Source organism: Miniopterus schreibersii (assembly GCF_964146895.1).
Source record: "Miniopterus schreibersii genome assembly, chromosome: 1".
NCBI lineage: Eukaryota > Metazoa > Chordata > Mammalia > Chiroptera > Miniopteridae > Miniopterus > Miniopterus schreibersii.
In genome coordinates this window covers 1,114,169-1,137,234 of record NC_138101.1, presented here as the reverse complement: position 1 = coordinate 1,137,234, position 23,066 = coordinate 1,114,169, and the positions used below count along the sequence as shown (strand labels likewise).

The window sequence follows — 23,066 nt, the reverse complement described above, 5'->3', positions numbered from 1 at the left end:
CAGAGGTCAAAGGAACAGAGGAGCCCTAGACTGTGGGGCCTCAAGTGGCTGCGAAAGCAAACTCCTTCTAGAACCCAAAGAGCAGATTTGAAAGCCCCTTCAGAGCCAGGGCCCACTAAGCCACAATCTGGGACAAAAATCAGACTAAGGGTGTAGCCTTCCCACGCAAGCCTGGGCCTCAAGACAGCCTCCATTCAGCTGAAACATGAAATCAAGGTAAAAGGGGGAAACATGATCCACAAAACCAAGGTCATTAAAAAAGACATGCAGTTCTAACGTACACCTGAGGATTACATCTGGGAAAGAATTTCAGGTGAGTTACCAGCACACAGGATTGTTTAAAACTAAACAACACATGAAAAGCCTTCTAAGCTTTTCAGCAAACTGCTGTGCCAAAGAAATCCTGAGACCAGACTAAAAAGCACACCCTTTGAGGCCCCAAGCTTGCTGACCAAGCTTGCTGACCAAGGAGGGCAGGTTCCCTACTACCTCCTGCAGGTGTGGTAGGGAAGACCAGGAGGAAGGCCCAGCGGGTAGAGAGTGGAGCAGGGACCAGAATATGGCACAGGAAGAAGTTCTTCTCAGAAAGCAGACCCACATCAACTACCCCACTGCCCAATAAGCCCTGTAACCCACGGGCTAAGGAAGCCAGGGGGGGTGTGAGCTCGGCAGGGTACTCACCGCTGGCTGATCCAGACCACCATGCCTCTCCTCCTTCTCCACGGTCCGCCGGCAGTCTGGGCACACCCACAGTGGCAGGTGCAGCACATTGTTGCCCTTGGGAGCCACGGAAAGGGCCAATTTGCTCGCAGTCTTAATCCCACTCTCTAGGAATGAAGAATCTTTCCGCTCGCTTCTGCACAGAAGACAGTAATCCCCGGCGGGGTAGGGTGGAGTTCTATGATTCACGCCAAAGTTAAAAGGAGTCTGGAATAGAAAAACATTTTCTATTTTCAAAACATGATCCACAAAACCAAGGTCATTAAAAAATATATGTAGTTTTAAAATTACAAAGTGCATGTGTTTATAGAAAGAAACATCAAATAGGGAATTTGTCCAAGAAAACTGTACCTCCAGTTCTAGAAACTCATCATACGTCAAATAAGATAGTGATGCCATAAAGACCATCGTAGCAGGAGTTAGAAAACTGTCCCACGGACCCCTTCACCAGACTTCTGCATTAACTCCCCCATGCGCACAGTGTAGTCCCAGTGCTCAGATGAGAAAGCACCAGGAACTTCACCATCAACCAAGTTTAAAGCCACCACTGCAGGTATGTCTGCGCATGTGCTCAGGCCCAAGGCACAAAGCTGCAGGCTCGAGCCACCTCCGAGCAGGCTGTCTAAGCTAAACATCAGGAGCCTGCCAGCGGCCACACCCCAAGACCCAGCCTCCCTTCCAGCTTGACGGCAACTGTGCTGAATTCCTCTCCAGCTACTCAATTTCAATGTCCACTTTTTCAAACAGGTCTTAAACTATAGGGTGAGGGTGGGGTGGACACCTCTGAGGTAGGAGGAAGAAGCAACACTATTACCCTAGGTCCTCTCCAAGAGAATATCAACCACCCTAACAAAAAAGTAAAATTAGCCTTTAAAACACACAAACAGGCTCCCAGGTTAAAAACAGGCCCAATGTAAGGGAGGCGGGGGCAAGGTGGAGGTGGGCAAAGTGGGGAGGGGGAATGGGGCACATCTGTAATAGTGTCAACAATAAAACACATAAATAAAAAACAGGCCTAATGTCACAAGGTCAACAAGCAAGCGCCAAGATTTTTACCCAAATCAGCATGAGCCTAACGTGAGTCATCTACACCTTAGAGGAATCATCCTGTAAATCCTGAAGAGAGGTTTGAGAGAGGCACACCTGGGCAACAAGTGAGCAGGGAAGCCAGGTATAGCCTTCCAGAGGCAGGCAAGCTCTGCCAAGAGTCCGAGCCACAGCACGCGCAGGATCCCAGGATCGAGGCGACAGAAACCCCCCAGGGCCCTCCACAGTGCCCCTGCCACAGTATGAATCAGGTGGGACGCGGGCCAGGGCTCCTCTGGCTGGAACTTTAGGGTATTTCATATCTCCAGTTCCCCCCACAGGCCCCTTCCAATGCCCACTCAGGCCTCCCTCAGCCTGAGGCTCCTTCCTGTCCTCCTGCACCAAAGCTCACACACGCCGTTGTTAACTGGGTGTGCTGTGCTTGTTAACTGGATCACAGGTGCGCCAGGCTCTACTCCAAAGCCCAGAGTGGCCTGAGGGGATCAGGTGCTTAAACAAGGCTGAGAGAATAAATGAACAAATGACAGCAGCACTTGGACCAAGGAGGACTGGCATGGGGCTCTCACCTGCTTTCATAAACTAGTGATCAAAACTGCTTACACCTGTCACATCCACAGGGTTCCAAGGACTGAACCAAACCCAGCTCAGCAGCCATGTGAATGTCTGGGGTGTGAGGGAGGGAACTGAGCACTATCTACCAGTGGTATTCTAGAAAGCTCCAGAATGCTCCTCAAACCATGGAACACCATGGAGTCGCTGCTGTTCTCTGTCCCAACAGATCTGAGAAGCCTAAATTATAACAATTTCAAACACCATGCTGACTTAACCCTAGGTAAAGCCATCTCTTGCCACTAGTCCTGGAAAATAGTCCCACTACCAACGGAACAGCCACGGCCTTCATACCATTCTGGGCCACCATTTTTACCCAGTGAAGAAGATGCTGGGTTCTAAAGTTACAAAGGCCCCCAAGCCAGAAATCCTAAGAGCCTACAGTGGTTGAAAGCATCCAGTTCAGTAACCATGCACCTGTCCGTCCATCCAGTATTTCCTGGGAGCCCACCATGTGCCAAGGCACTGGTCCAGGCACTGGGGACACAGTTGTGAATAAAACAAAGATCCCAGGCCTGGAGGCTAATATCCTTGCAAAGACAAAGACAATAAATAGGACAGGTAAGTAAAAACTACAGAACACCAGACAGTGGTAACTGAGAAGGAGAAAAAGAGCAGAAAGGAGTGCCTGGGGCTGGTGCCCTTTAGGGTGGCCAATGAGGGCCTCCAGGAGACACCTGAACACACCTGAAGTGTGAGCTGGTGGAAGCCAAACATACGTGCAGGAGGGGCATTCAGAGGGCAGGCACAAAGGCCCTGGGGCAGGAGGCCAGAGAAAGGGGGAGGGAGTGAGCAAGGAGTGGCCTGGTCTCCTGCTCTAACAGGGTGACAGGCTGTGTGCAGAGAAGAGATGAGATGGGGCAAGGAAATGGGAAAAGCCACCTGTGCCTTAGGAGGTGGCCATGAGGTCGCTGTGACAGCAGAGCTGACAAGACCGCTAAGGAGCCAGATGTCCAGGGTGAGGAAGAGGACAGGCAAAGACAACTCCACAGAGTGTGGACTGTGTGTGGAACGGCTCCAAGATGAGACCTCTCCCACAGACACCTGAAATCCCCTAGACGCCAGGCATCCTGAGAGTCTGACAGCAGGATGACCTGATGAGTAACAGGGAGGCCCCGCTGGTTCCCGAGGGACAGCAGACACACAAACACAGATGTGGCCGCCTCAGGTCCAGGGGCAGTCAGTCTCCTCCGAGAAGAAAACACAGTTGCCAAGGGTATAGAGTGGGACCACAGGAGGGCATGGTTCTAATGAGAGTAAAGCTAAGTTCTAAAAAACAAAAAGCAGCCGTGGGAAGATCTGTGAGAGCACTGGGAGCTGAGGAGCAGTGCGTGCAAAGGTGGGCAGGCCAAGGGGCAGGACGAAGGCTGAGGCTGGAGGTTTCTTAGAAGGGGATGGCATGGCCCAACTTTCATCTTAAAAATAAACTTCACTGTGTGAAAAATGAACTCTGGGGAGGTAACAATGGACGTAAGGCTGCTCCAGGTAGTTCCAGGCACAGGCGGGAGGCACAAAGGAGCAGAGTGGTCAGACTCAGGGGTGTCCAAGGCAGAACCACAGGACTTGCCAATAGACCTGGGGATGTGATGAGGACAGGCCCAGCCACCGGGCACTGGGCATGCCAACAAGAGAGATCCGGGACACAGTGGGAAAGGCTGGGACAGGGAAAGAGCCAAGGGTTTGCTCTGGGAACTGCACGTATGAAGTGGGTGTTAAACACCCAAGTGTGCGGGCTGTTTGTGAATGAGACAGTCAGGGAAAGGATGCACCTGGATATACAATTTGGGATCCCCAGCATGTGTGGGTAGGAAAGCCTGGAGCTGCCGTTATTACCCATGGAGAGACGGTAGACAATGTCCTGAACGAAAGTCACAACTTCTGGACGCTTGACCCACATGCTCAGTACAAAGATAGTTCTCCCAAGGAGCTGCAACTCTACTCTCCACTCCTTTTTCAGACAAAGCAAGTGACAGGTTACTACAAAACACACACGCGCACGTAACACCTGACTATAACCAAGTTATCCAAACTCCAGTGCCCCGCCAGGTGGTTACTCTCCTGTGATTAAATGTGAGGCACAAATATAAATTCCAATGATCCCTTTATTTTATTTTTACTTTTATTTTTTTAATCCTCACCCGAGGATATTTTCTCCATTGCTTTTCAGAGACAGTGGAAGGGGGGGGAAAGACAAAAACATTGATGTGAGAGACACGCATCAACTGGCTGCCTCCCACACACACACCCCAACCTGGGCCAGGGATCGAGCCTGCAACAGAGGTACGTGCCCTTGATCGGAATCGAACCCAGACCCTCCAGTCTGTGGGCCGATGCTCTAACCACTGAGCCAAAGCCGCCAGGGCCCAATGATCCTTTTAAAAACATTTTACAGCTGTACTGAAATAGAACTGAGGTACAACAAGCTGAAAATATCTGCAGTATGCAATTTGAATAATTCTGACATGCATACACCTGTGAAACCATCACCATAATCAAGATAATAAACACTACCATTACCCACTCCATTTGCTTGTGCCCCTTTGTACCCCATTTCTCCTCGCTCTCTTCTCCAACCCGACACCAGCCACAGGAGACCACTGGACTGATATCTGTCTCTAAAGATTAATCTGCAATTCCTAGAACTCTGTATAAATGGTATCACACAACATACTCTCTGCCTGGCTTCTTTCACAGGGCATCACTATCTGGAGCTGGCCCCCACGTACATGTGAACCAGAAACGTGCTCCCCTCCACTACCGAGTGGGACTGAGCTGTGTGGGTAGGCCACAACTTGTTTACACATTCTCCCACCGGGGGACATTCTGGTTGTTCCCAGTCTGGGGCTATGACCAAGAACAGCTGCTGCCCTGGCTGGTGTGGCTCAGCTGGCTGGAACATCGTCCCACATGCCAAAAAGAATGCTGGTTCAATTCCCAGTCAGGGCACATACTTAGGTTGCGGGTTCGACCCCTGGTCGAGGCACATACAGGAGGCGACTGATCACTGTCTCTCTCATCTCCCCTTCCTCTCTCTGTAAAACCAGTAACAACATGCTCAGGAGAGGATTAAGAAGAGCAGCTGCTGTGGAAACCCGCGCGCAACTCCTGGTGTGCGGTAGGTGTGTGTCTTTTTCTAATTACTTTTAGCTTTATCCTTACCCAGGATATGTGCAGAGAGGGAGACACCGATCTGTCCTTCCACTTACTTACACATTCACTGGTTGGTTCTCCTTTGTGCCCTGACTGGGGGCTGAACCTGCAACCCCCAGTGAACTGGACAACGCTTCAACCAGCTGAGCCATCTGTCCAGGGCGTACATGTCTATCTTCTAAGAAATTTCCAAAGTTCTCCCAAAGAGCACTGTTGGAGAGTCCCAGTGATGACTTCCTCTCATCAATGAAGTGAACTGTTCTAACTGTAGCCACTGTAATGACTGCATGGTAACTGTCTCACTGTGGGTTTCCCTGATAATCATGTTAAATATCCTTTCACAGGCTTACACAACATCTATTCAAATCTTTGGCCTGACTCAGGTTTATCAATTTTATTAATCTTAAAAGAATTAACTTTTGGTTTCATTGCTTTTCCATATTTAAAATTGTTTTTCATTAAGTTGGCTTTTATGTTATTTCCTTTGTTTGGTTAAGTATAATTGGCTCTTTCTTAAGATGGAAGCAGAGGTCATCGAGCCCTTTCCCTTGCATAAAGAGGTGGTTGGTGCTATAAATTTCCTTATAAGTACTGCTTTGGCTGCATTTTACAAATTTTGACATGCTGTGTTTTCATTCTCATTCAGTTCAAAAATTTTTCTTATTTCCCTCTTGATTTCTTCTTTGACTCATAGGCTGTTAAAAGTATGGTTTAGTTTCCTAATATTTGTCATTTTCTAAGTATCTTTCTGTTACTGATTTCTAATATAATTCCATTGTAGTCAGAAAAGATACTTTAGGCCCTGGGCAGGTAGCTCACTTGGTTAGAGCGTCATACTGATACACAAGGTTCCATGTTGAATCTCCAGTCAGGGCATATACAAGAAGCAATCTACGAGTGTACAAGTAAGTGAAACAATAAATCGATGTCTCTCAATCAATAAATTTTTTAAAACTTTTAGGAAAAAGAAAGAAAAGATATTTTGTATAATTTTAATTCTTCCAAATTCATCAACACATTTTTAAGGTCCAAAATATGATGTTTTCTGGTAAATGTTCAATGCTTATTTTATTTTTTTTAAATATATCTTTATTGATTTCAGAGAGAGGAAAAGAAAGGGAGAGGGAGAGATAGAAACATCAATGATAAGAGAGTCATTGATCGAGCCCACAACCCGGGCATGTGCCCTGACTGGGAACCAAACCCTGATCGTCTGGATCCCAGGTCGATGCTCAACTGCTGAGCCACTCCAGGCCGGGCTCAATGTTTACTTTTTAAAACATACTTATGTATGCTGTCTGCTGGGAGGCAGACTGCCCAGTTTCACTTACAGCACGGCAACATGGGTCCTGCTTACCCCCTCCAAGCCTCAGCTTCCTCACCTAAAAATACCGGCTGTGCAGGCCTGCTATGAGGAGCACGTGTCATACCTGTCAGGTGCTCAGGGACCCTATCTGGCACACGGTTAGTTCACATTCAAATTAGTGAAGAGAGAGACAGGATCACAGACGTCTGCTCCTTGAGGGAGAAGTCGCCATCTGCCCTAGTGAAATGAATGCCATCTGACCAAATGTATGCTCTGGCTCTTGGGGAAATGGCCTGGGAGCAGACTGTCTCAATAGGATGAAAGAGTATTAATACAAAAATATGTGCATGTTGCTACACAAAGAGAGGTGACTGGGGCTACAAAGCTAAGAGCTAAGTGCTGGGCGTGGTGCTAAATGCTAGACACCTATTTTCCCCAGTGACTCTGAAGGTAGGCACTAGCACCTCGTTTTTAAGTTGTAAAAGCTAAGGAAGAGAACCATTAAGTAAACTCACCTAACATCACAGAGCCAGGATTCAAATATGGGTGCCCTGAATCCAGGATGAGTATTCAAACACTACGACTAACTGCCTCTCTGCCAGCAAAACTTGCCTGAGAGGGTCTAGGAAGGCTTCATCCTCTCGTTATCCATCTGGGAAATGCCCTCATCTGCCCACAGGTTCATGCACCATCTTCCCTTTCAAACCTGACTCACTCTCTCCAGTTCTGTGCCGGTTTTAGCAATCAGTGACTCCTCCCCCTGCTCCCACAGCATTTCTCACAGAGCTTTCTCACCAGGTATACATACTGGTCTCTCTCTCCTAATGAACTGGCTGCAAACTCTTTGAGACCAGGGACACAGTCCCGATCACATTCCTCCTAACACCTTCCATAACGTCACTCAGAGGCACGCAATGGCCACTGAATGAACAAGCAGAAGACTCTCCAGCCTTTGTGGGCTTATCATCCATCCCTCCCAGTGGTTCTCAGAGTGACAGCCTCAGATAGGAAAAGGCTGCCTGCCTGACACAGAAGCCACCTGAGCTGCCCCCCAGGGTACCCTGTGCAAGAAGATGCTGAAATCACATGTATACTGCACAGTTAAGCTGCTGCACTGCCACTCCTTCAAAGCAACCCGTGCCTCCTGGGGAACTCCTAAGACCAAACGCTAAGGAAGAAACCTCTGAGTCTGCTTACAGATGTGCTGGCACTAGTCAGCAGCAGGTGGCTGCAGCGGACACTGCACTCAGAGATGGTCCTGAGGCCCCATGGGGAAGGGAAGTCCAACCAGGGAGCAGAAGTCTGAGAAGTACCTTTGGTTGTACCTTTGTCAGGAAGGAAACGGCCACAGATGCGAAGCTACCAATTCACTGACAATAGTTCATGTCTGGCTGGCTGGTCAGAAATTTGGAAAGAGGAGTCAGGGGTAGCTGGTGGCAGAGAGATCTAGAGAAGGCATCTGAGGATGGCATGAAGTGCAAGGATACCTGTGTCCTACGTAAACGCTCAACAGTGACATCTGCTGCAGAAGCAGCACCCAACAATGGGTGGACAAGATGCCCTCCCTGCCCTGCCTTGGGTACATCTCTCAGCCTCTTTCCCCACCACTTAACGGGCTCATCCATGCCATGAACTTCCACCAACGCCGCTCTGGACTGTCCCTGGCTAGGCAACTGCAGGGCACAGCTTCTCCAGTGGTTTGGCATTATTATGTGCTTTCTGCAGTTTTGAACTCAGGGAGCAGTAACATAACCAGGTGCCCCAACAAGCCTGGACCTGTGCCCCAGCCTCTAGGTTAATGCTTCCTGCACCCTCTCCCAGCCCCACACTGCCACACACTAGGGTAACATGCTCACGTAAATGGTTACCACGGTGCCAGACACAGGGTGACATACTCACATAAATAGTCACGACGGTGCCTGACATAGAGTAAGTGCTCTATAATTGCCAACTAATGCTCATGAATATTAATAATTGGTTTTGGCAGAGCCATTCAACAATTATTGCTTACACTGTAAATTAATGCCAAAAACCTATATAAACAAATTTCTGTCCTCTCTGCTGTTTAAGTCCTGGGCTGCTGCTACATATCTTTCACTGCTGTCCAACTCTTCTAAAACATAAATCTCTGGAGAGCAGCAACCACTCCTCCTGACCTCCCTTACAACCTGACCATGCCAAGCAACACACAACAGGATTTATGGGTGTTCTTCCAATGTTACGATCCCAGTATCTAGCATGTACCCAACACGTCAAAAAACCTCAATAACTTGCACAATAAATATATTTGCATTCTTTAAGCTATTTCTTCTAGAAGTGCAAGCTCCTGACATGTGATAATCTGTGGTGGGTTCTGGCCCTGGTCACCACACCTTTAGTCACACCCCCACTGACCAGATTCTACTTGTTTCTTGGGCATCACTGAATTTTCTCACTCAGGGAACTATCCCTGGGCACACTCACCATGAAGCTTGCTCCAAGTTCGCCTGCTGTGGTTCTGTCCCCATGAATATGCGCTGTCCTTGCTCACTCCCGTCCCGTCCCTCGATGGGTAGGTCAGAGCTGTTTCTAACCCAGGGAGCAATACATGTACGGGGGGGGGGGGGGGGGGTTAAGGCCTATTACCTCCCCAAACAACTCTTTGGTGACCAGAATTAACTGATGAATTAATGTTAATTCTGACTTTAATGTTTTATAATTAATGCAAAATGATTATGTAATAAAAATGCTAAGCATGTAATATTTACTTAAAACTTCTCTGCTCCAAACTTATTTAAGACGGTCTAGATGTATTAGTACTATAAAGGAGGTTACAGCTTCTGAATGTTAAGAGAACCTCAAGGCCCCGTTCTTGGCTTTTCTTACTATGCTATCCACCAACCTAGTCCACCACCATTGATAACACATAGCTTCCACAAGTTGGTTTGGGGCTCAAAGTCTGTGGCACAACTGCCTAACCCATACCTCCCCAAGATGTCTTAAGGCACTTCAAGCTCACCATGTCCAAAGCCAAACTGACATGCTGCGGCCTCCCATGGTGGCAGTAAACCGGAGTGCCTGGCATTGTCCGTGCAGACAGCACCCTGCCTGCCCCAGGTGGAGAAGATCCCTGCTCCTGATAAGACACCCCGCCCCACTCTCCACATCCCATTCAGGAACCAAGGGGGCAAACCACAGACCCCATCAAATACCTGCCCCACACCTGACACGAGGCCTCCAACTGGTCCTCCTGCTTCACCCTCTAACCCTTCCGCCCATGAAGCATCTGGAGTAAGTTTTTTAGAACCTAAGCCGCAGCCTATCGCTCTTCTGCTCCAAATCCTCCCATGTTTCCATCTCAACGTGATAAAAGCCAGCGCTGTCACAGTGACAGATGAGTCCTTTCATATCTGTCCAAGATGGAGCCTGACAGGCAAGGCACTCAGCAGACACCGTGGGACGACGGGAAAGCATGACATAAGCAGGGCGACAGCTCCCATGGAGCTGCGTGAATAAGTAAGAAGGGCCTGTGCCCCAGACCATTTAGCAATAAACCCACAAATACATACAAGGGCTTTAAAAAAGCACAGATCCATACACATCCAACTACGCAAGCCTACCAGAGGAGGGCATTCGGGAGGGGAGAGGGTGAACATAAAGTGAAACGGAGAAGGGAGGAGACTGGGCTTACCTGGTGCTGGACATGCTGTGAATACTGAGTACTTGGTCCTAAACAAGTACAATCCCAAAGGCAAGACCTGTCCCCTAGAGCAAGCCCTCTGAACTGTCCCCTATGGCAGAGAAAACCACGTCTGAAGCTGGCTCCTAAGAACTGAATTCCGTCCTTCTCAGGCTCCACGTAGTCAGATGTGTGCCCTCTCTCCCCGCCACCATCACCATCACCTCTACCACTGCCACTCTGCCAGCTCTCCTCCTCACTGAGGCCAGAGGGTCTGCCCTAACCTTCAAAGTCCTCACTATCAACAAGTGCTGAGGGCCAGCCGGCACTTCCCTCCACTCCTCCTCCAGGCTCGAGGCCCACACACCAGGCTGGGCCCGGCACATGGTTTCCCCCCTCCTGGCCTACTGAGAGCTCTAAGCCACAGGCAGCCGCTAGGCCCAGCCTGCAATCTTTAATCTCATTTAACCTGTCATTTTACAAATCAGACCATAAGAGACTCTCTCCAGGCCACACACTGAATTCCTGGCAAGGCTGGAAAATGCCCAGGTCCCCGTCCTGTTGGTGCTATGAGGCCACATCGTTGGACGATCTGGTTTCCATCAGGTGCCAAATAGGACTTCATTTAGGGGAAAGGATATTAGGAAAAAAGCTTGAAATGTTACTTTGGGCTTAACTTTTAGCTGAAACTCAAGTCTACAATCTGTTTCGACGTCCTGACTGAGATTTAGAATGGTAAATGACAAGTTCCCGTCTAGATCTCACTCTACTCATACCCCTCAAAACCCTCTAGCAAGACATCTCTAAGGAAGAGCAGGTTTCTCCCTCAGAAGCCACACAGCCTATTACACGCACTCATTTTCCACACAGCACCAAAGAGAAGTGCACGTCCTGACCAGTGTGTGTCTCTAAACTTGTCTGCACGGGGCTCTCGTCAGGAGTGCCCCAGCCCCAGCCTTGCACCCCAGGCCTGCCCTCTTTCTTCTTCATGCCTCAGAGGAACCATCAGCCCACAGGGCAGACAGGCAGCCTGTCACAACATGGCCACTACATGACAAGGTCCAGCATAAAAACGCGGTTGGGTCCACTTCTGAGAAATGGGAACCAAAATACAAAGCAAAGTCAGTCCGTAATCATTTGAGGCTGCCGGGAGGAAGAGCTGGGGCCGAGGCAAGCAGAACCACAAAGACCATGACCTATGGGTAAGGTGGGCCAGCTGGAAGAGAGGCTCAGGGAAGCTGCCACAGCCAAGAGAGGCAGAGCTGGAGGGAGCCGGAGCTGCCTGAGCTGGGCACGTCTCGGCAATTAAACTGAGCGGCCTTCTGTCTCTTAAAGTAGAATGACTCTTGACTCAACCCAAAAAACAGAGACCTGGAGGGAAAAGAGAAGAGGAGGCACTGATGTGGTCAGCGCTTAGAGCTCTCACTTCCACCTAGGAAACATAACCAAATGCGGCCCACCTGACAGGGAGCTGGACACATGCACCCTCCTAACGGGCGGCACAAAAGCTCCCAGGCCAGGAATGAGGGCAGACCACTAGACGGGCACCCCCAGCCAAGCCTCCTCTAGGAAGGCGCTCCCCACGTCCTGCACACATTCTAAATGCACACAGCCCTCATCTAGATGTCGCCATGGGACTTCAGCCATGAAGGGGAGGGAAAGTCAATTATTCCAGTCACGAGAGCGGGCTGGAGGACCCTTTACTGCTGTGACAGATACTGAAGCGAAGGAATAACAGATGAGGTGACCAGGAGTGTTTTTCTCCTTCCCCAGTCCATGGCATATACAGGAAAGTGTAAAATGTATAGAGGGGAAATGGAGGTCTGGCTCATGTTGATGCTTCTGAGCATGTCATCAAAGCTCTTGAAGGAGGCTCGTCTCAAAGAGCTGTTCCTTCAGCTCAGAGTGACTCCCAACTTAAAGAGTTGGAAAAACCCAAGCTGGCAAACCCGCGATGGCTCACATGATGCCCTGCTTCCTCACAGGCAGGAGAGCCGAGCACTGCGCTCAGCCCTGCAGGGCGAAGTGAGAGTGAGGTGCCTTGTCCGAGGCAGCGGAGGTTCACACTGGCCCCCAGACTGAGCAGATGGAGACCAGGACTCCACAGTCACTGCTGCCCAACCATCCAGAACCGCTGATCCTGAAGAACTGCTGGGCTACCTCGTGCTGCCACAATTTCAGAAAACAGTCAACAGACGTCAGAAGTCATGCTCTATTTCTGTTACTTAAACCTTAGGTGGAAAAACCTCCAGGGTGCGTCAATCATCCAGAATCTGGGCTGGGAAGAGGGCTCCCCTTCAAGAGCTTCTGAATGGGATGAAGTCAGATTATGCTCACATGACAACATGCCAGTCCTAACATTTTGAGAATGAACGTATGAATCCCAGGACCACCTACAAAGTTGTGACTCTGACCAGATTCTAGGTAATACTCTATGTAATATTTGGGTCTCCTATTATTTTATTGAAATTTTCTAAAATAAAAACTGAGAGTCACAGGCCTTGGCACCTGCTATCCCTTTGGTGTAGAACATTCTTACCTAGATGTCTGCTTTGCTCCCTCACTGCCTCTGGCCTCTGCTCAGTGTCACCTCCTCAGGAAGGTCTCCCAGCCTCCCACTAACACTGTGGCACCACACCCACACCCCTGACTTCATCCCTCACCACCCCATTGCCCCACCTAACTTCTGGTCTCTTCCAGCTTTATTCATTGATGTATCCTCAGTGCCAAGAACCATGCCAGACACATAATAGGTGCTCTAAGTATATGGTGAATGAACAGCAACTCAGCGAAGCCAGATCTCAGATGTGCCCAGACTAACTCTTCCCCTCATCTCTCAAGAATAATTCTGGATATTCAACACCAGGATTCTTGGTATAAAAACTGACAAATAGCACTAAGCCACACCTGCACAGTTATGTTAAACTATGACTGAATACGTAGACTGCTTCTGAATTACTGATAAATAAAATCCAATTTTTAGAAAGCTTTATTCCACCACTGTCAGTAACAGGATCCATTACGGTTTCTCAAGCCCGCACCCGCGTTTCTGATCAGCTAACTGGCTCATCACCAGAGTCTGGAAGAGTAAGCCCACGAGTGCTTCAACAGATAACTAGGACAGTGCTGAAACCACTTGTGTTTAGCTTCTAGAATGACCTGAAGACTTGGCCCTGCCAGTCATGAGTTTCTGTGCCGCAGCAACGGGAAGACAGCAACCTGACAGACCCTTCTCGACTGCAAACCTGGAATCGACTTTGCACACTAGCATAACTCGGGCAATTACCTCCTAAGATCTAAGTTCTAATTCTCCAAATCACCACCCCTCCTCTTTCACAGTGATGGCTCAAGTCCTTGCTCACGGTGATCGCTACACCTGGGAATAGTGACCACCCGCCTTGCTGCCTAGGATGTTTCACTATAGCTTGTAGTTTAGCATGTTTGAACATCTGGGCTGAACTGGCTCCACTCTAACTTCACAAGGTAGACAATTTTACACTTCAAATGTGATACTGAAATTTTCAGACTTTAAAAAATTCTTCAGTACTCTGGTGTCTCAACCTTGCCCACGTTCCAGCCTCACCAGGGTCCCAGCTCAGCCACCTTCCCACCACCCCACAGGCATACAGGGAGCCTGGGTACTGCTGCTGCTGGGCCTGAGGCTACAGCTGTTGCTCGGCATCATCCCAGCTTGAGGAGGAAGACCCAGCCCTCTGGAACTACCAGACAGCCCAGGTCCCAGACACCGCCAAAAAGCTCCAGCCCACCCAGATGGCTGCCAAGAACCTCATCTTCTTGGGATGGGTGTGCCCATGGTGGCAGCAGCTTGGATCCTAAAAGGGCCGATGAATGGCAAGCTGGGACCTGAGACATCCCTGGCCATGGGCCCAGTTCCCATACATGGCTCTGGCCAAGACACACAACATGAACAAATATGTGCCAGAATGTGCAGGCGGCCATGGCCTACCTGTGTGGGGTCAAGACCAGCCACCAGACCACTGGTGTGAGTGTGGCAGCTTGGTTTAACCAGCACAACACCACACATGGCAATGAGGTTACCTCTGTAATGAACAGGGCAGAGAGAGCAGGAAGTCAGTGTGGGGGGGTGGGGGTGGCCACGACAAGGGTGCAGCATGCCTCGCTATCTGACACCTACATGCACACAGTGAACCAAAACTGGTACTCGGGTGCCAACATGCCTGCCTGGGCACTGAAGGAGGGCTACCAGGACATCACCATGCAGCTCATCTCCAACATGGATACTGATGTGATCCTGGGTGGGAGCTGCAAGTACATTTTTCCCAAGGGGACCCCAGACCCTGAGTTCCCTGGTGATGCCAGAGAGAGTGGAGTCAGAATGGAAAGGCAGAACCTGGGTCAGAAGTGTCAAGCCAAGCACCAGGGTGCCAGGTATGTGTGGAACCACACAGCACTCATTTAGGCATCCCAGGACCTCTTTGTCACACACCTTCATGGTCCTCTCTGAGCTGGGGGACATAAATTATGAGGTTCACTGAGACCCCAAACAGGACCTAATCCTAATGGAGATTGACAAAAGCGGCCTTGTGCCTGCTGGGCAGGAACCCTGAGGCTTCTACCTCTTTGTGGAAGGGCCATGTCAACCACAGTCATCATGAGAACAGAGCTTATCTGGCGCTGACCAGGACTGTCAGTTTTGAAGATGCCACTGAGAGGGCCAGCCGGCTCACAAACGAGAAGGCCATGCTGACCCTTGTCACTACTGACCACTCTCATGTCTTAATTTTTGGTGGCTACCCACTGCGTGGCAGCTCCATTTTCAGGCTGGCTCCAGAGAGGACCTCAGATGGCAAGGTCTACACCTCCATCCTTTATGGCAATGGTAAAGGCTTCGCAATCAGCAGGGTCTCCCGGTCCAACATCAGCAACAGCCAGAGTGGGGACCCCAAGTACTAACAGCAGGCGGCCATGCCCGTCGTCCAAGACTCATGGCAGTAAGGACATGGCAGTGTTCCCGTGCGGCCGTAGGTGCACCTGGTGCACAGTGTGCAGGAGAAGAACTTCATGGCGCAGGCCATGACCTTCGCCACCTGTCTGGAGACCTACACCCTGTACGGCCTGACGCCCCTGGCTGGCCTCACTGATGCCGTGTACCCAGGCTGTCTACAGGCCCATTGCTAGCTCTGGTGACTGGGGCACTATGGCTGCTGCTGCTGGGGACCACCACGCCCTGACGGCAACCCCCCAACCCCAGCACCTTACCCCACTAAGGGGCTCTACCCCAATACTGGGTCCCCTGCACTCCTACCCCAAGCCTCCAGCCCCAGACCCCCATGGCTTGACCTTTTCCTGCTGGTAATAAGTGAGCCTCAGCTGGCCCCAGCCCTGCTTCCTCCCCTCTGCCACCTAACGAGGGGGCTGGACAGTGGGGCACCCTGGAAGCTGTGGTGGTGGCTTTCTGAACCACCCAAGGTTCTCCTGGGCTGCTCTGGACTCCAAGCTCCCAAGCTCAGCTACCCAGGAAAGATTCCTAACACCTTGGGGACCTGAGGACTCAGCACATGTGGGGGGCCTGGAAAGGGGCAGGTTCCTATCAACCTACAACGGGTCCTGTGAGAACCTCCTGGCCCAGGAGGCTGCTGTGGCAGGTATGCCCTGGGCCTTTGACATAAAGCCTCTCCTAGGCACCCAGAGGTACCATTACAAAAGAAGATGGGGGCACAGAACAGAGAGGAGGCTTGTCCCCCAGTTGCTAGAGTACTGAAGTGGTCACCTCACCCAGGCTGAGAGATCCAAGGAACATCAGGGAAGATACAGGTGCAAAGTAGGCAGCCCTAGAGCAGCCCCTGCCCCCACCCTGAGGCCATGTGGGCACTGGGCATAGATTGGCCAACAGGAGATTCCCTTCCATGCCTGGCCCTGATTCTGGGAGGGACACATACATCAAACTGTTATACAATGTAAAAGAAATTCTTAATTCTACATCTCATTTAATTCAGTCAACAAAAACATCTTGGCTTTGAACAAGGTATACATACTATGCCTTAAAAACCTGTCTGCATTCAATAAACGTCGGATCTAGTAAAAGACAAGGAACTCGGAAGTAAGTGCACAAGTGCCACCAGAGGCAGCTGCTGCAACTGAGAGAGGAGGGTAAGCTGGGTGGAGCAGCAGCATGAGGTTAGGCCTTGAAGGACGAAGCACTCTTAGGAGGCAGAATGGGAAGGAAGGTGTGTGGAGTGGAGAAGGGGAAGTGGGAGCAGAGGTGAGGAGAGCAGATCCAGATATGAGCACACACAGGATAAGAGAATAAGGGGAGAAGGGAGAAAGGGACCCAGCACATCAGCAAGACCTGAGCGCAACCAGCCGGCACCCACAAAACAGACTGTACGTCAAGCATGGTGCAAGGGCATGGCTTGGAGGTCATCCTGCATCTTTTGCCAGTACCACAGAGGTGCTCAGATGCAGCTGATGAATATAAATTACATACAATTAAAAACTGTGCAAAATATGGAAACATACAATAAGATAAAAATGAAACTATATTTTTGCTTTTTTGTTTTCTTATTAACAATATTGAAAACCTTTTTATACCACAAAAAATCATTTAAAAAAATTTATGGAGCCCTGGCCAAGTAGCTCAGTTGATTAGAGCATCATCTCAATGCACCAAAGTTGCAGGTTAGATTCCCCCGAGAAACAACCAATGAATGCGTAAGTGGACTGACAAATTCATGTCTCTCTCTCTCGTTCTCTCTAAAGTCAATAAACAAAGTTTTTTTAAAAATTTAAGGAGACCAGTGTAACTAAATGTACTTTTCTATTTTTTAAAACCTTGGTAAAATGCTTCGTGTTAAACCAGGTTTTTGGAGAACCATGAATTCAATTATTCAGAAGGCTGGTTTTCCTGGCCGTCTTTACAGAAAAGGGTCCTTCCCCTTTAAGGACACAGTGCTGAAAGGAAGCAATACATCGTTTCTGCACTTACTAGGGCATGCTGATCAATTTCAATCCCATCAATCAATTGCCCAAGGATTTTTGTTGAAATTCAGCTAGTCAATTTTCATCTTTCTCATCAGAGCTCCTTGTTCTTACGCAGTGATCAGAAGTTTTTACATTTTTGTATGTTTAATAAAAAGTTCAAAGCTAAATGTTACAACAAGAAGCTTTAAAACAGATTAAAAATGTCATTTCCAAGTTTAAATGTACAGGAAGATGACTGTTGATTCTTACTACACAAAAAAACCTTAAAATGACAACTCTAAACATCCATTTTCAAAATGCTCTCTACTCTCTACCCAAGAGTTTCTTTCAAAAAGTAATTCTCTGCCCTGGCCAGTGTGGTTCCATTGGTTGGAGCATCATCCCGTACACCCAAAGGCGGCAGGTTCAATTCCCAGTCAGGGCACATCCCCAGGCTGTGGGCTCCACCCCGGCCGGGGCAGTGTGCAGGAGGCAGCCCACTGATGTCTCTCCGTCACATCGATGTCTCTCTCTCCATATCCTCTCTCTCAAATCAATAAAATAAAAGTAACTTTCTACTCATTATTAAAATGTCACCTTTACCTTGAGGGGTCAGATTGTTTTATCTTCTCAAAAATACTGAATTGGCTAGGTAGCTTTCTAATGACAGCCACTTACTACAGAAAAGGTCAGAAAATTTAGACGACTTGTTTTTAAGCAAAAGGAAAACACTCAATTTAGAATAGAAACCCTTTTAATTTTGCCGCAAGATAACCAGCAAACCTCCCTAAGTCTTCAAGTATGATCCTAGTTACTCCTGGTCCAACACTGTGTACAGGGCTCAGGCCGATGCTATTCCTGGCTCCCATTCTTGGCTGTGAGAACCCTGCACCACGTAGTGAACGAATTTCACCTGTGCTGTTCCTGCTGCAACCCTACGCTGCCCAAGAAAAAAATTGTAATGGCTGCTCCATCACTGCTTTTATCTAGTTTTCCCACAAAACTGTTTATTAAACAAATCATTTCAGAATATATATATTCTAAGATACTCAGTGGTTCACAAAAAAAAAGTACTCAATCTGAGTCTAGCAAAAAGCAAAACCTAATAAGCTCTCTTCAGAAACATATTTCCATCACCCAGAGCAAACTCCACACCAGGACTTATTCTAAGAACTTATTTATTTACCAAGCATCTGTAATAATTCTATGAATACTCCAGAAGAATCTGCTGACAAGAGCAGTGTATTTACTTTGTTGCCACCTTGTTTCCCCATGAATTCTTTCGTCTTCTGCCTGCTCCCCCACCCCCACCCCACCCCAGGGAGCTTTCCCCAGTGGCACCGGCTACTTTGTCTGCAGGATTAGGTCAGTGTGGCAGGTATGGCAGACTGGTTTGACCAACTCCACCACTGGGCGTTGGGCTTTTGCTCTGGAAGCCATTCTTGGAAACCTAGTCTACACGGCCTGCTGCACCAGCCCTTTCCAAAATGTTTATGCTCCTACAACCCTCTTATCAAATGCCTGTGCAAATCAGCTGGAGTTGCTTCTGCAACCAAACTTTATAGAAACGTAAGTTAGAAACCTAAGAGGGACTTCATCCTTAAAGCTTAATGAAATTTTATAATGTAAAAGGCTGAGCAATGCATGACTTTAAACACGGCTGCAAAATTCCCCTCTGGATGCCTATTTTGTAAATATTTTGCTGACTGTGACATCTCAAGGCAAGATAACCACTTTGGACTCAGTTCATCATTAATAAAAACGGGTATAACTCCACATTTCAAGTAACCCTTGAGAGTCGATGCTCAGTTCTGCTTAGATCACTTCCTTAGCTTCACTACGCGGCTAATAAAGAGCTTGTGCAGGAAGGAGCATGGTGGCTCTGCCATCAATTTCCTTGTTGCACATGCTTTCATCACTGGCATTATCTTCAATTCAGGGTTTCTCTGAAGACTACCTGATCACTCTGCAAGGGCCAGTTTAAATCACACACATGCTCACGGAGCGCTCCTGAGCCACCATGGCCTCAGCACACTGCATGTGAACAGACTCCCAGTCTCGCCTCAGGAGTCACGCAAAACTCACGACCGGCTACAGGTCAAGTGACCGTGCTCATCTCGATCCCTAGGCAACCCGTCTGTAAAGTGCGGTGTCACTTGAAAATATAAAGACGAACACATGCCTCTAAGGCACATCACACTTAAGAGACCCCTACAGAGGTGATGGACAGTCTCTGAAAGTGTGTGACCAAAGAAGTGACAATCAGGGTCAAAAAGTTGGAAAAGAACTTCAAGGTCACCTAACAAAATCTTCTTACCTCACAGATGAGGAAACTGTCCAGTGCACAACCTTGTGCAGCTAGCCTGAGATCTTTACACAAAAATGTATTTTGACAAGTTAGCTAGCAAACAAACCAGTAGTACCTAAGCACAGTTTTGTAATATAGAAAGGATAATTTAGTCTAAGCACAGACAAGCTGAGCTACCTTGCCACAGATGAGGGGAAACAAGGAGTCAACTGCCATTCTAGTGAACACAACCAGTTAGGACTTATTGATCAACCCCTGCAGTGTCCAACTGTCATCAGCAATCTCCATCAACACAGGCTGAGCATATCCAGTTTAAGTCTGAATTTGAGAGGAAGAACTGGACAGTGAATCACCTGCATCGCAGTGAGTGTGTCTAAGTGTAGGAATAAGTGAGCTCTCCGAGCCGAGAGGGTAAGCAAAGCAAGAGTCAGAAGAACCAGGACAATGCCACAGAAAGGAAGGCAATTGGCTCAAAGGTATCAGGACGGAAAACAATTACAGGACTCAGTAAGAAAATAATCACTAAATGGCCTCTGGGAGGGTGGAGTAAAGGGAAGATGAGCCCTGGCCGCTTTGGCTCAGTGGTTAGAGCGTCAGCCAGTGGACTGAAGGGTCCCGGGTTCGATTCTGGCCAAAGGCATGTACCTTGGTTGCAGGCATGTGCGGGAGCAACCTAATTGATGTGTCTCTCTCACATCTATGTTTCTCTCTCTCTCAATGTTTCTCTCTCTGAAAAACAATGGAAAAAATATCCTCGGGTGAGGATAAATAAATAAATAAATAAATGGAAGATACAAGCTGGGTGAGGGAGTAAGATAGAGTCTAGGGGGAAGGAAGCAGAAGCAACCAGTATTAGCCAGTCCTAGTGAGCAGAATTTCAAGTCATTTGGTGGCAACCGGTAGGAAAAAGTGAGATAGAAAGGTAACTCAGGTGGTTAAGCACAGTCACGAGGACTGAAGAGGAGCGGAAGACGGGAAGCCCCAAAGGCTAAGGGAGCAACTAAAGAGAGGAGGAGAGATTCAAGACCCACAGGGAGAAGACAGAGGTTCTAAAGAGGCCTTGCGATAACGTGCTCACATAAATGTTGCAGTGAGTTTCCACGGGTTAACAGACAGACTCAGTAAAATCTATCAGGTAGGAACCCTTGGAGTAGGGGTTAAGCTTTCTTCCAAGTTAGAAGACGAAGCAGACAACAGATTTCAGGAAAAAGGAGGAAAGGGGAGAACTACAGAAACTCCCATCAAGTGGCCTGGGTCCCAGAGCCACGTTTTTGAGCACCTCCGATGTGTTGAGTTGAGCCCCAGAGCACAGTTTAGAAGAAAATGCTCCACTCCACCCAGCTGGCATGGCTCAGCTGTCTGGGAGTCATCCGTGTGGTGAAAGGTCGCGGGTTTGATTCCCGGTAAGGGCCCATGCCCAGGCTGTGGGCTCCATTCCCGGTAAGGGGCATGCAGGAGGCAACCAATCAATGTTTCACTCTCACATAGATATCCCCCCTCCCTTCCTCTCCCTCTAAAAGTCAATTTTTAAAAATCTTAAAAAGACAAGAATGTTCCAATCAACCAGGGATTACAACCCAATCTCAGTGCTGCAGCCAAGGTACAAACAGGCACCAAGGGGACCCAGGAGGAAGGCAACAGCCTGGCAAAGGAGGAGGAGGGCAAGGGCACGCTCCCACAGGGACAGCACATGACCCCCTCTTAAAGAGGACAGCAGTTATCGGGCAGAGGAAGAGACTGCGCAGGAAGACGAGCACCAACAAAGGCACAGGCCGGACCATGGCCCATCCTGCTGCACAGGCTGCACCACACAACAGAACACAATGGCTCTAGTGCCAGACACAGGTGGCCACAGCACGGAGCAGCAAACCGGAGGAAGCCAAGAGCAGAAGGATGAGATCCTTCTCCCAGGCGCTCGAGTGGTTAACGTGCAGAAAAAGTGGAAAATTCGGCACCTGAGCGCTCACAGACTGGCTCAGAGAAAATGTGCAGACCAGGTGAGTAGGAGGACCAGGCTAACAGGAGGATTTTTTAATTCACATCACTACTGAAAAGTAATAAATGCCACCAGGAGTTGAAAGGGGAAAGAAAGGACACTGACTAGGACACTTAGAGGAATTTTTCCAACTCAACTCTTTGGGCCTCAGTTTCCCCAGCTAGCAAATATCGTCTCAGGAATAAATCCGTGTTTTGCTGTTGTCCCGCCCAGTTCTCAAGTTTCAGGAGTCTATGACTTGCCAATCCCAGAATTCCAAATGGAGTACAGTAAGTCCTCACTCAACATCGTCGATAGGTTCTTGGAATCTGTGACTTTAAGCGACAAGCCGTATAATGAACCCAATTTCAATCTAGGCTAATTGATATAAACAAGAGTTAAGTTCCTACAGAATATTCCTGGTCACAAAAACACCAAACTTCTAAATGAAGACACAAAACATTTCTAATATTGAATATTAAAGTCAATGCGAACTGTATGTACATTTAAGAAAGGTAATAACAGCAACTAAGATAACAATTTTCCAACCTGCTTAATCCAGGTCAGGGTCACGCTGGCCAGAGTCCATACTGGCAGCTCAGGGCACAAGGCTCCCAGGACCCCACCCTGGACAGGATACCCTTCCATCCCAGGGGCACCCACACCAGCCCACGGGGACAGCATGGACACGCCATTCTCCTTACAGGCACGGGGCTGGGACATGGGAGGAAACTGGAGGACCCGGAGAAAACCCACGCGGACACGGTGAGAAAGTGGACACTCCACACACAGGCCCCACTGGGAACCGGTTTTGTTCCCATCAACACTGTGACTTGACGAGGACCTGCTGTGCTGGTGCAGGCATCTGCAAACATGCAAACAAAGGAGTTCAACTTGGAGTTTTCAGAGAAGCATTCAATTGTAATGACTGGCTGACAGATCCAACCTTCCTATTATTCTTGTTCAAAACAGATTTAACTGGCATTTTATTCTTTTGAAGGAAAGGAGAATATTGACAGTAGCTACAATTTAAGCCAGTTAATAAGTAACACTGTTTTTTATGCTTTTAAAAACAGAAAACAACATGATAAGCATGATCAAGAATTCACTTAGAGCCTGGCTGGAGCGGCTCGGCGGGCTCCAGCGCTGTCCTCCACACCCAAAGCCTGCCAGTTGAATTCCCAGGCAGGGCATATACCTGGGTTGTGGCCTCGATTTCTGGTCGGGCACATTTGGAAGGCAACCAATTGATGTTTCTCTCACATCAATGTTTCTCTCTCTCCCTTCCTCTCTCTAGGCATGTCCTCAGGTGAGGATTTAAAAAAAATAAAAAAATAATTCACTTATGGAA

The 23,066-nt window shown here is 48.7% G+C and overlaps 1 protein-coding gene and 1 pseudogene across 3 annotated transcripts in view; one reads left to right on the top strand and one right to left on the bottom strand.

Annotated features, from left to right (window-relative positions):
* The window catches only part of FAM193A (family with sequence similarity 193 member A), a 111,471-nt gene that overhangs the window by 78,301 nt on the left and 10,104 nt on the right, over positions 1–23,066 (bottom strand). For both annotated transcript variants that reach the window (XM_081129342.1, XM_081129343.1), the window contains exon 2: positions 682–927. In XM_081129342.1, coding sequence (XP_080985468.1) covers positions 682–927 — 246 coding nt within the window. The remainder of the gene's footprint in view (positions 1–681; positions 928–23,066) is intronic.
* LOC308556519 (intestinal-type alkaline phosphatase pseudogene) lies at positions 12,445–15,703 on the top strand (annotated as a pseudogene). The gene is made up of 2 exons: positions 12,445–12,515; positions 14,068–15,703. The product of its transcript is annotated as an intestinal-type alkaline phosphatase pseudogene (transcript).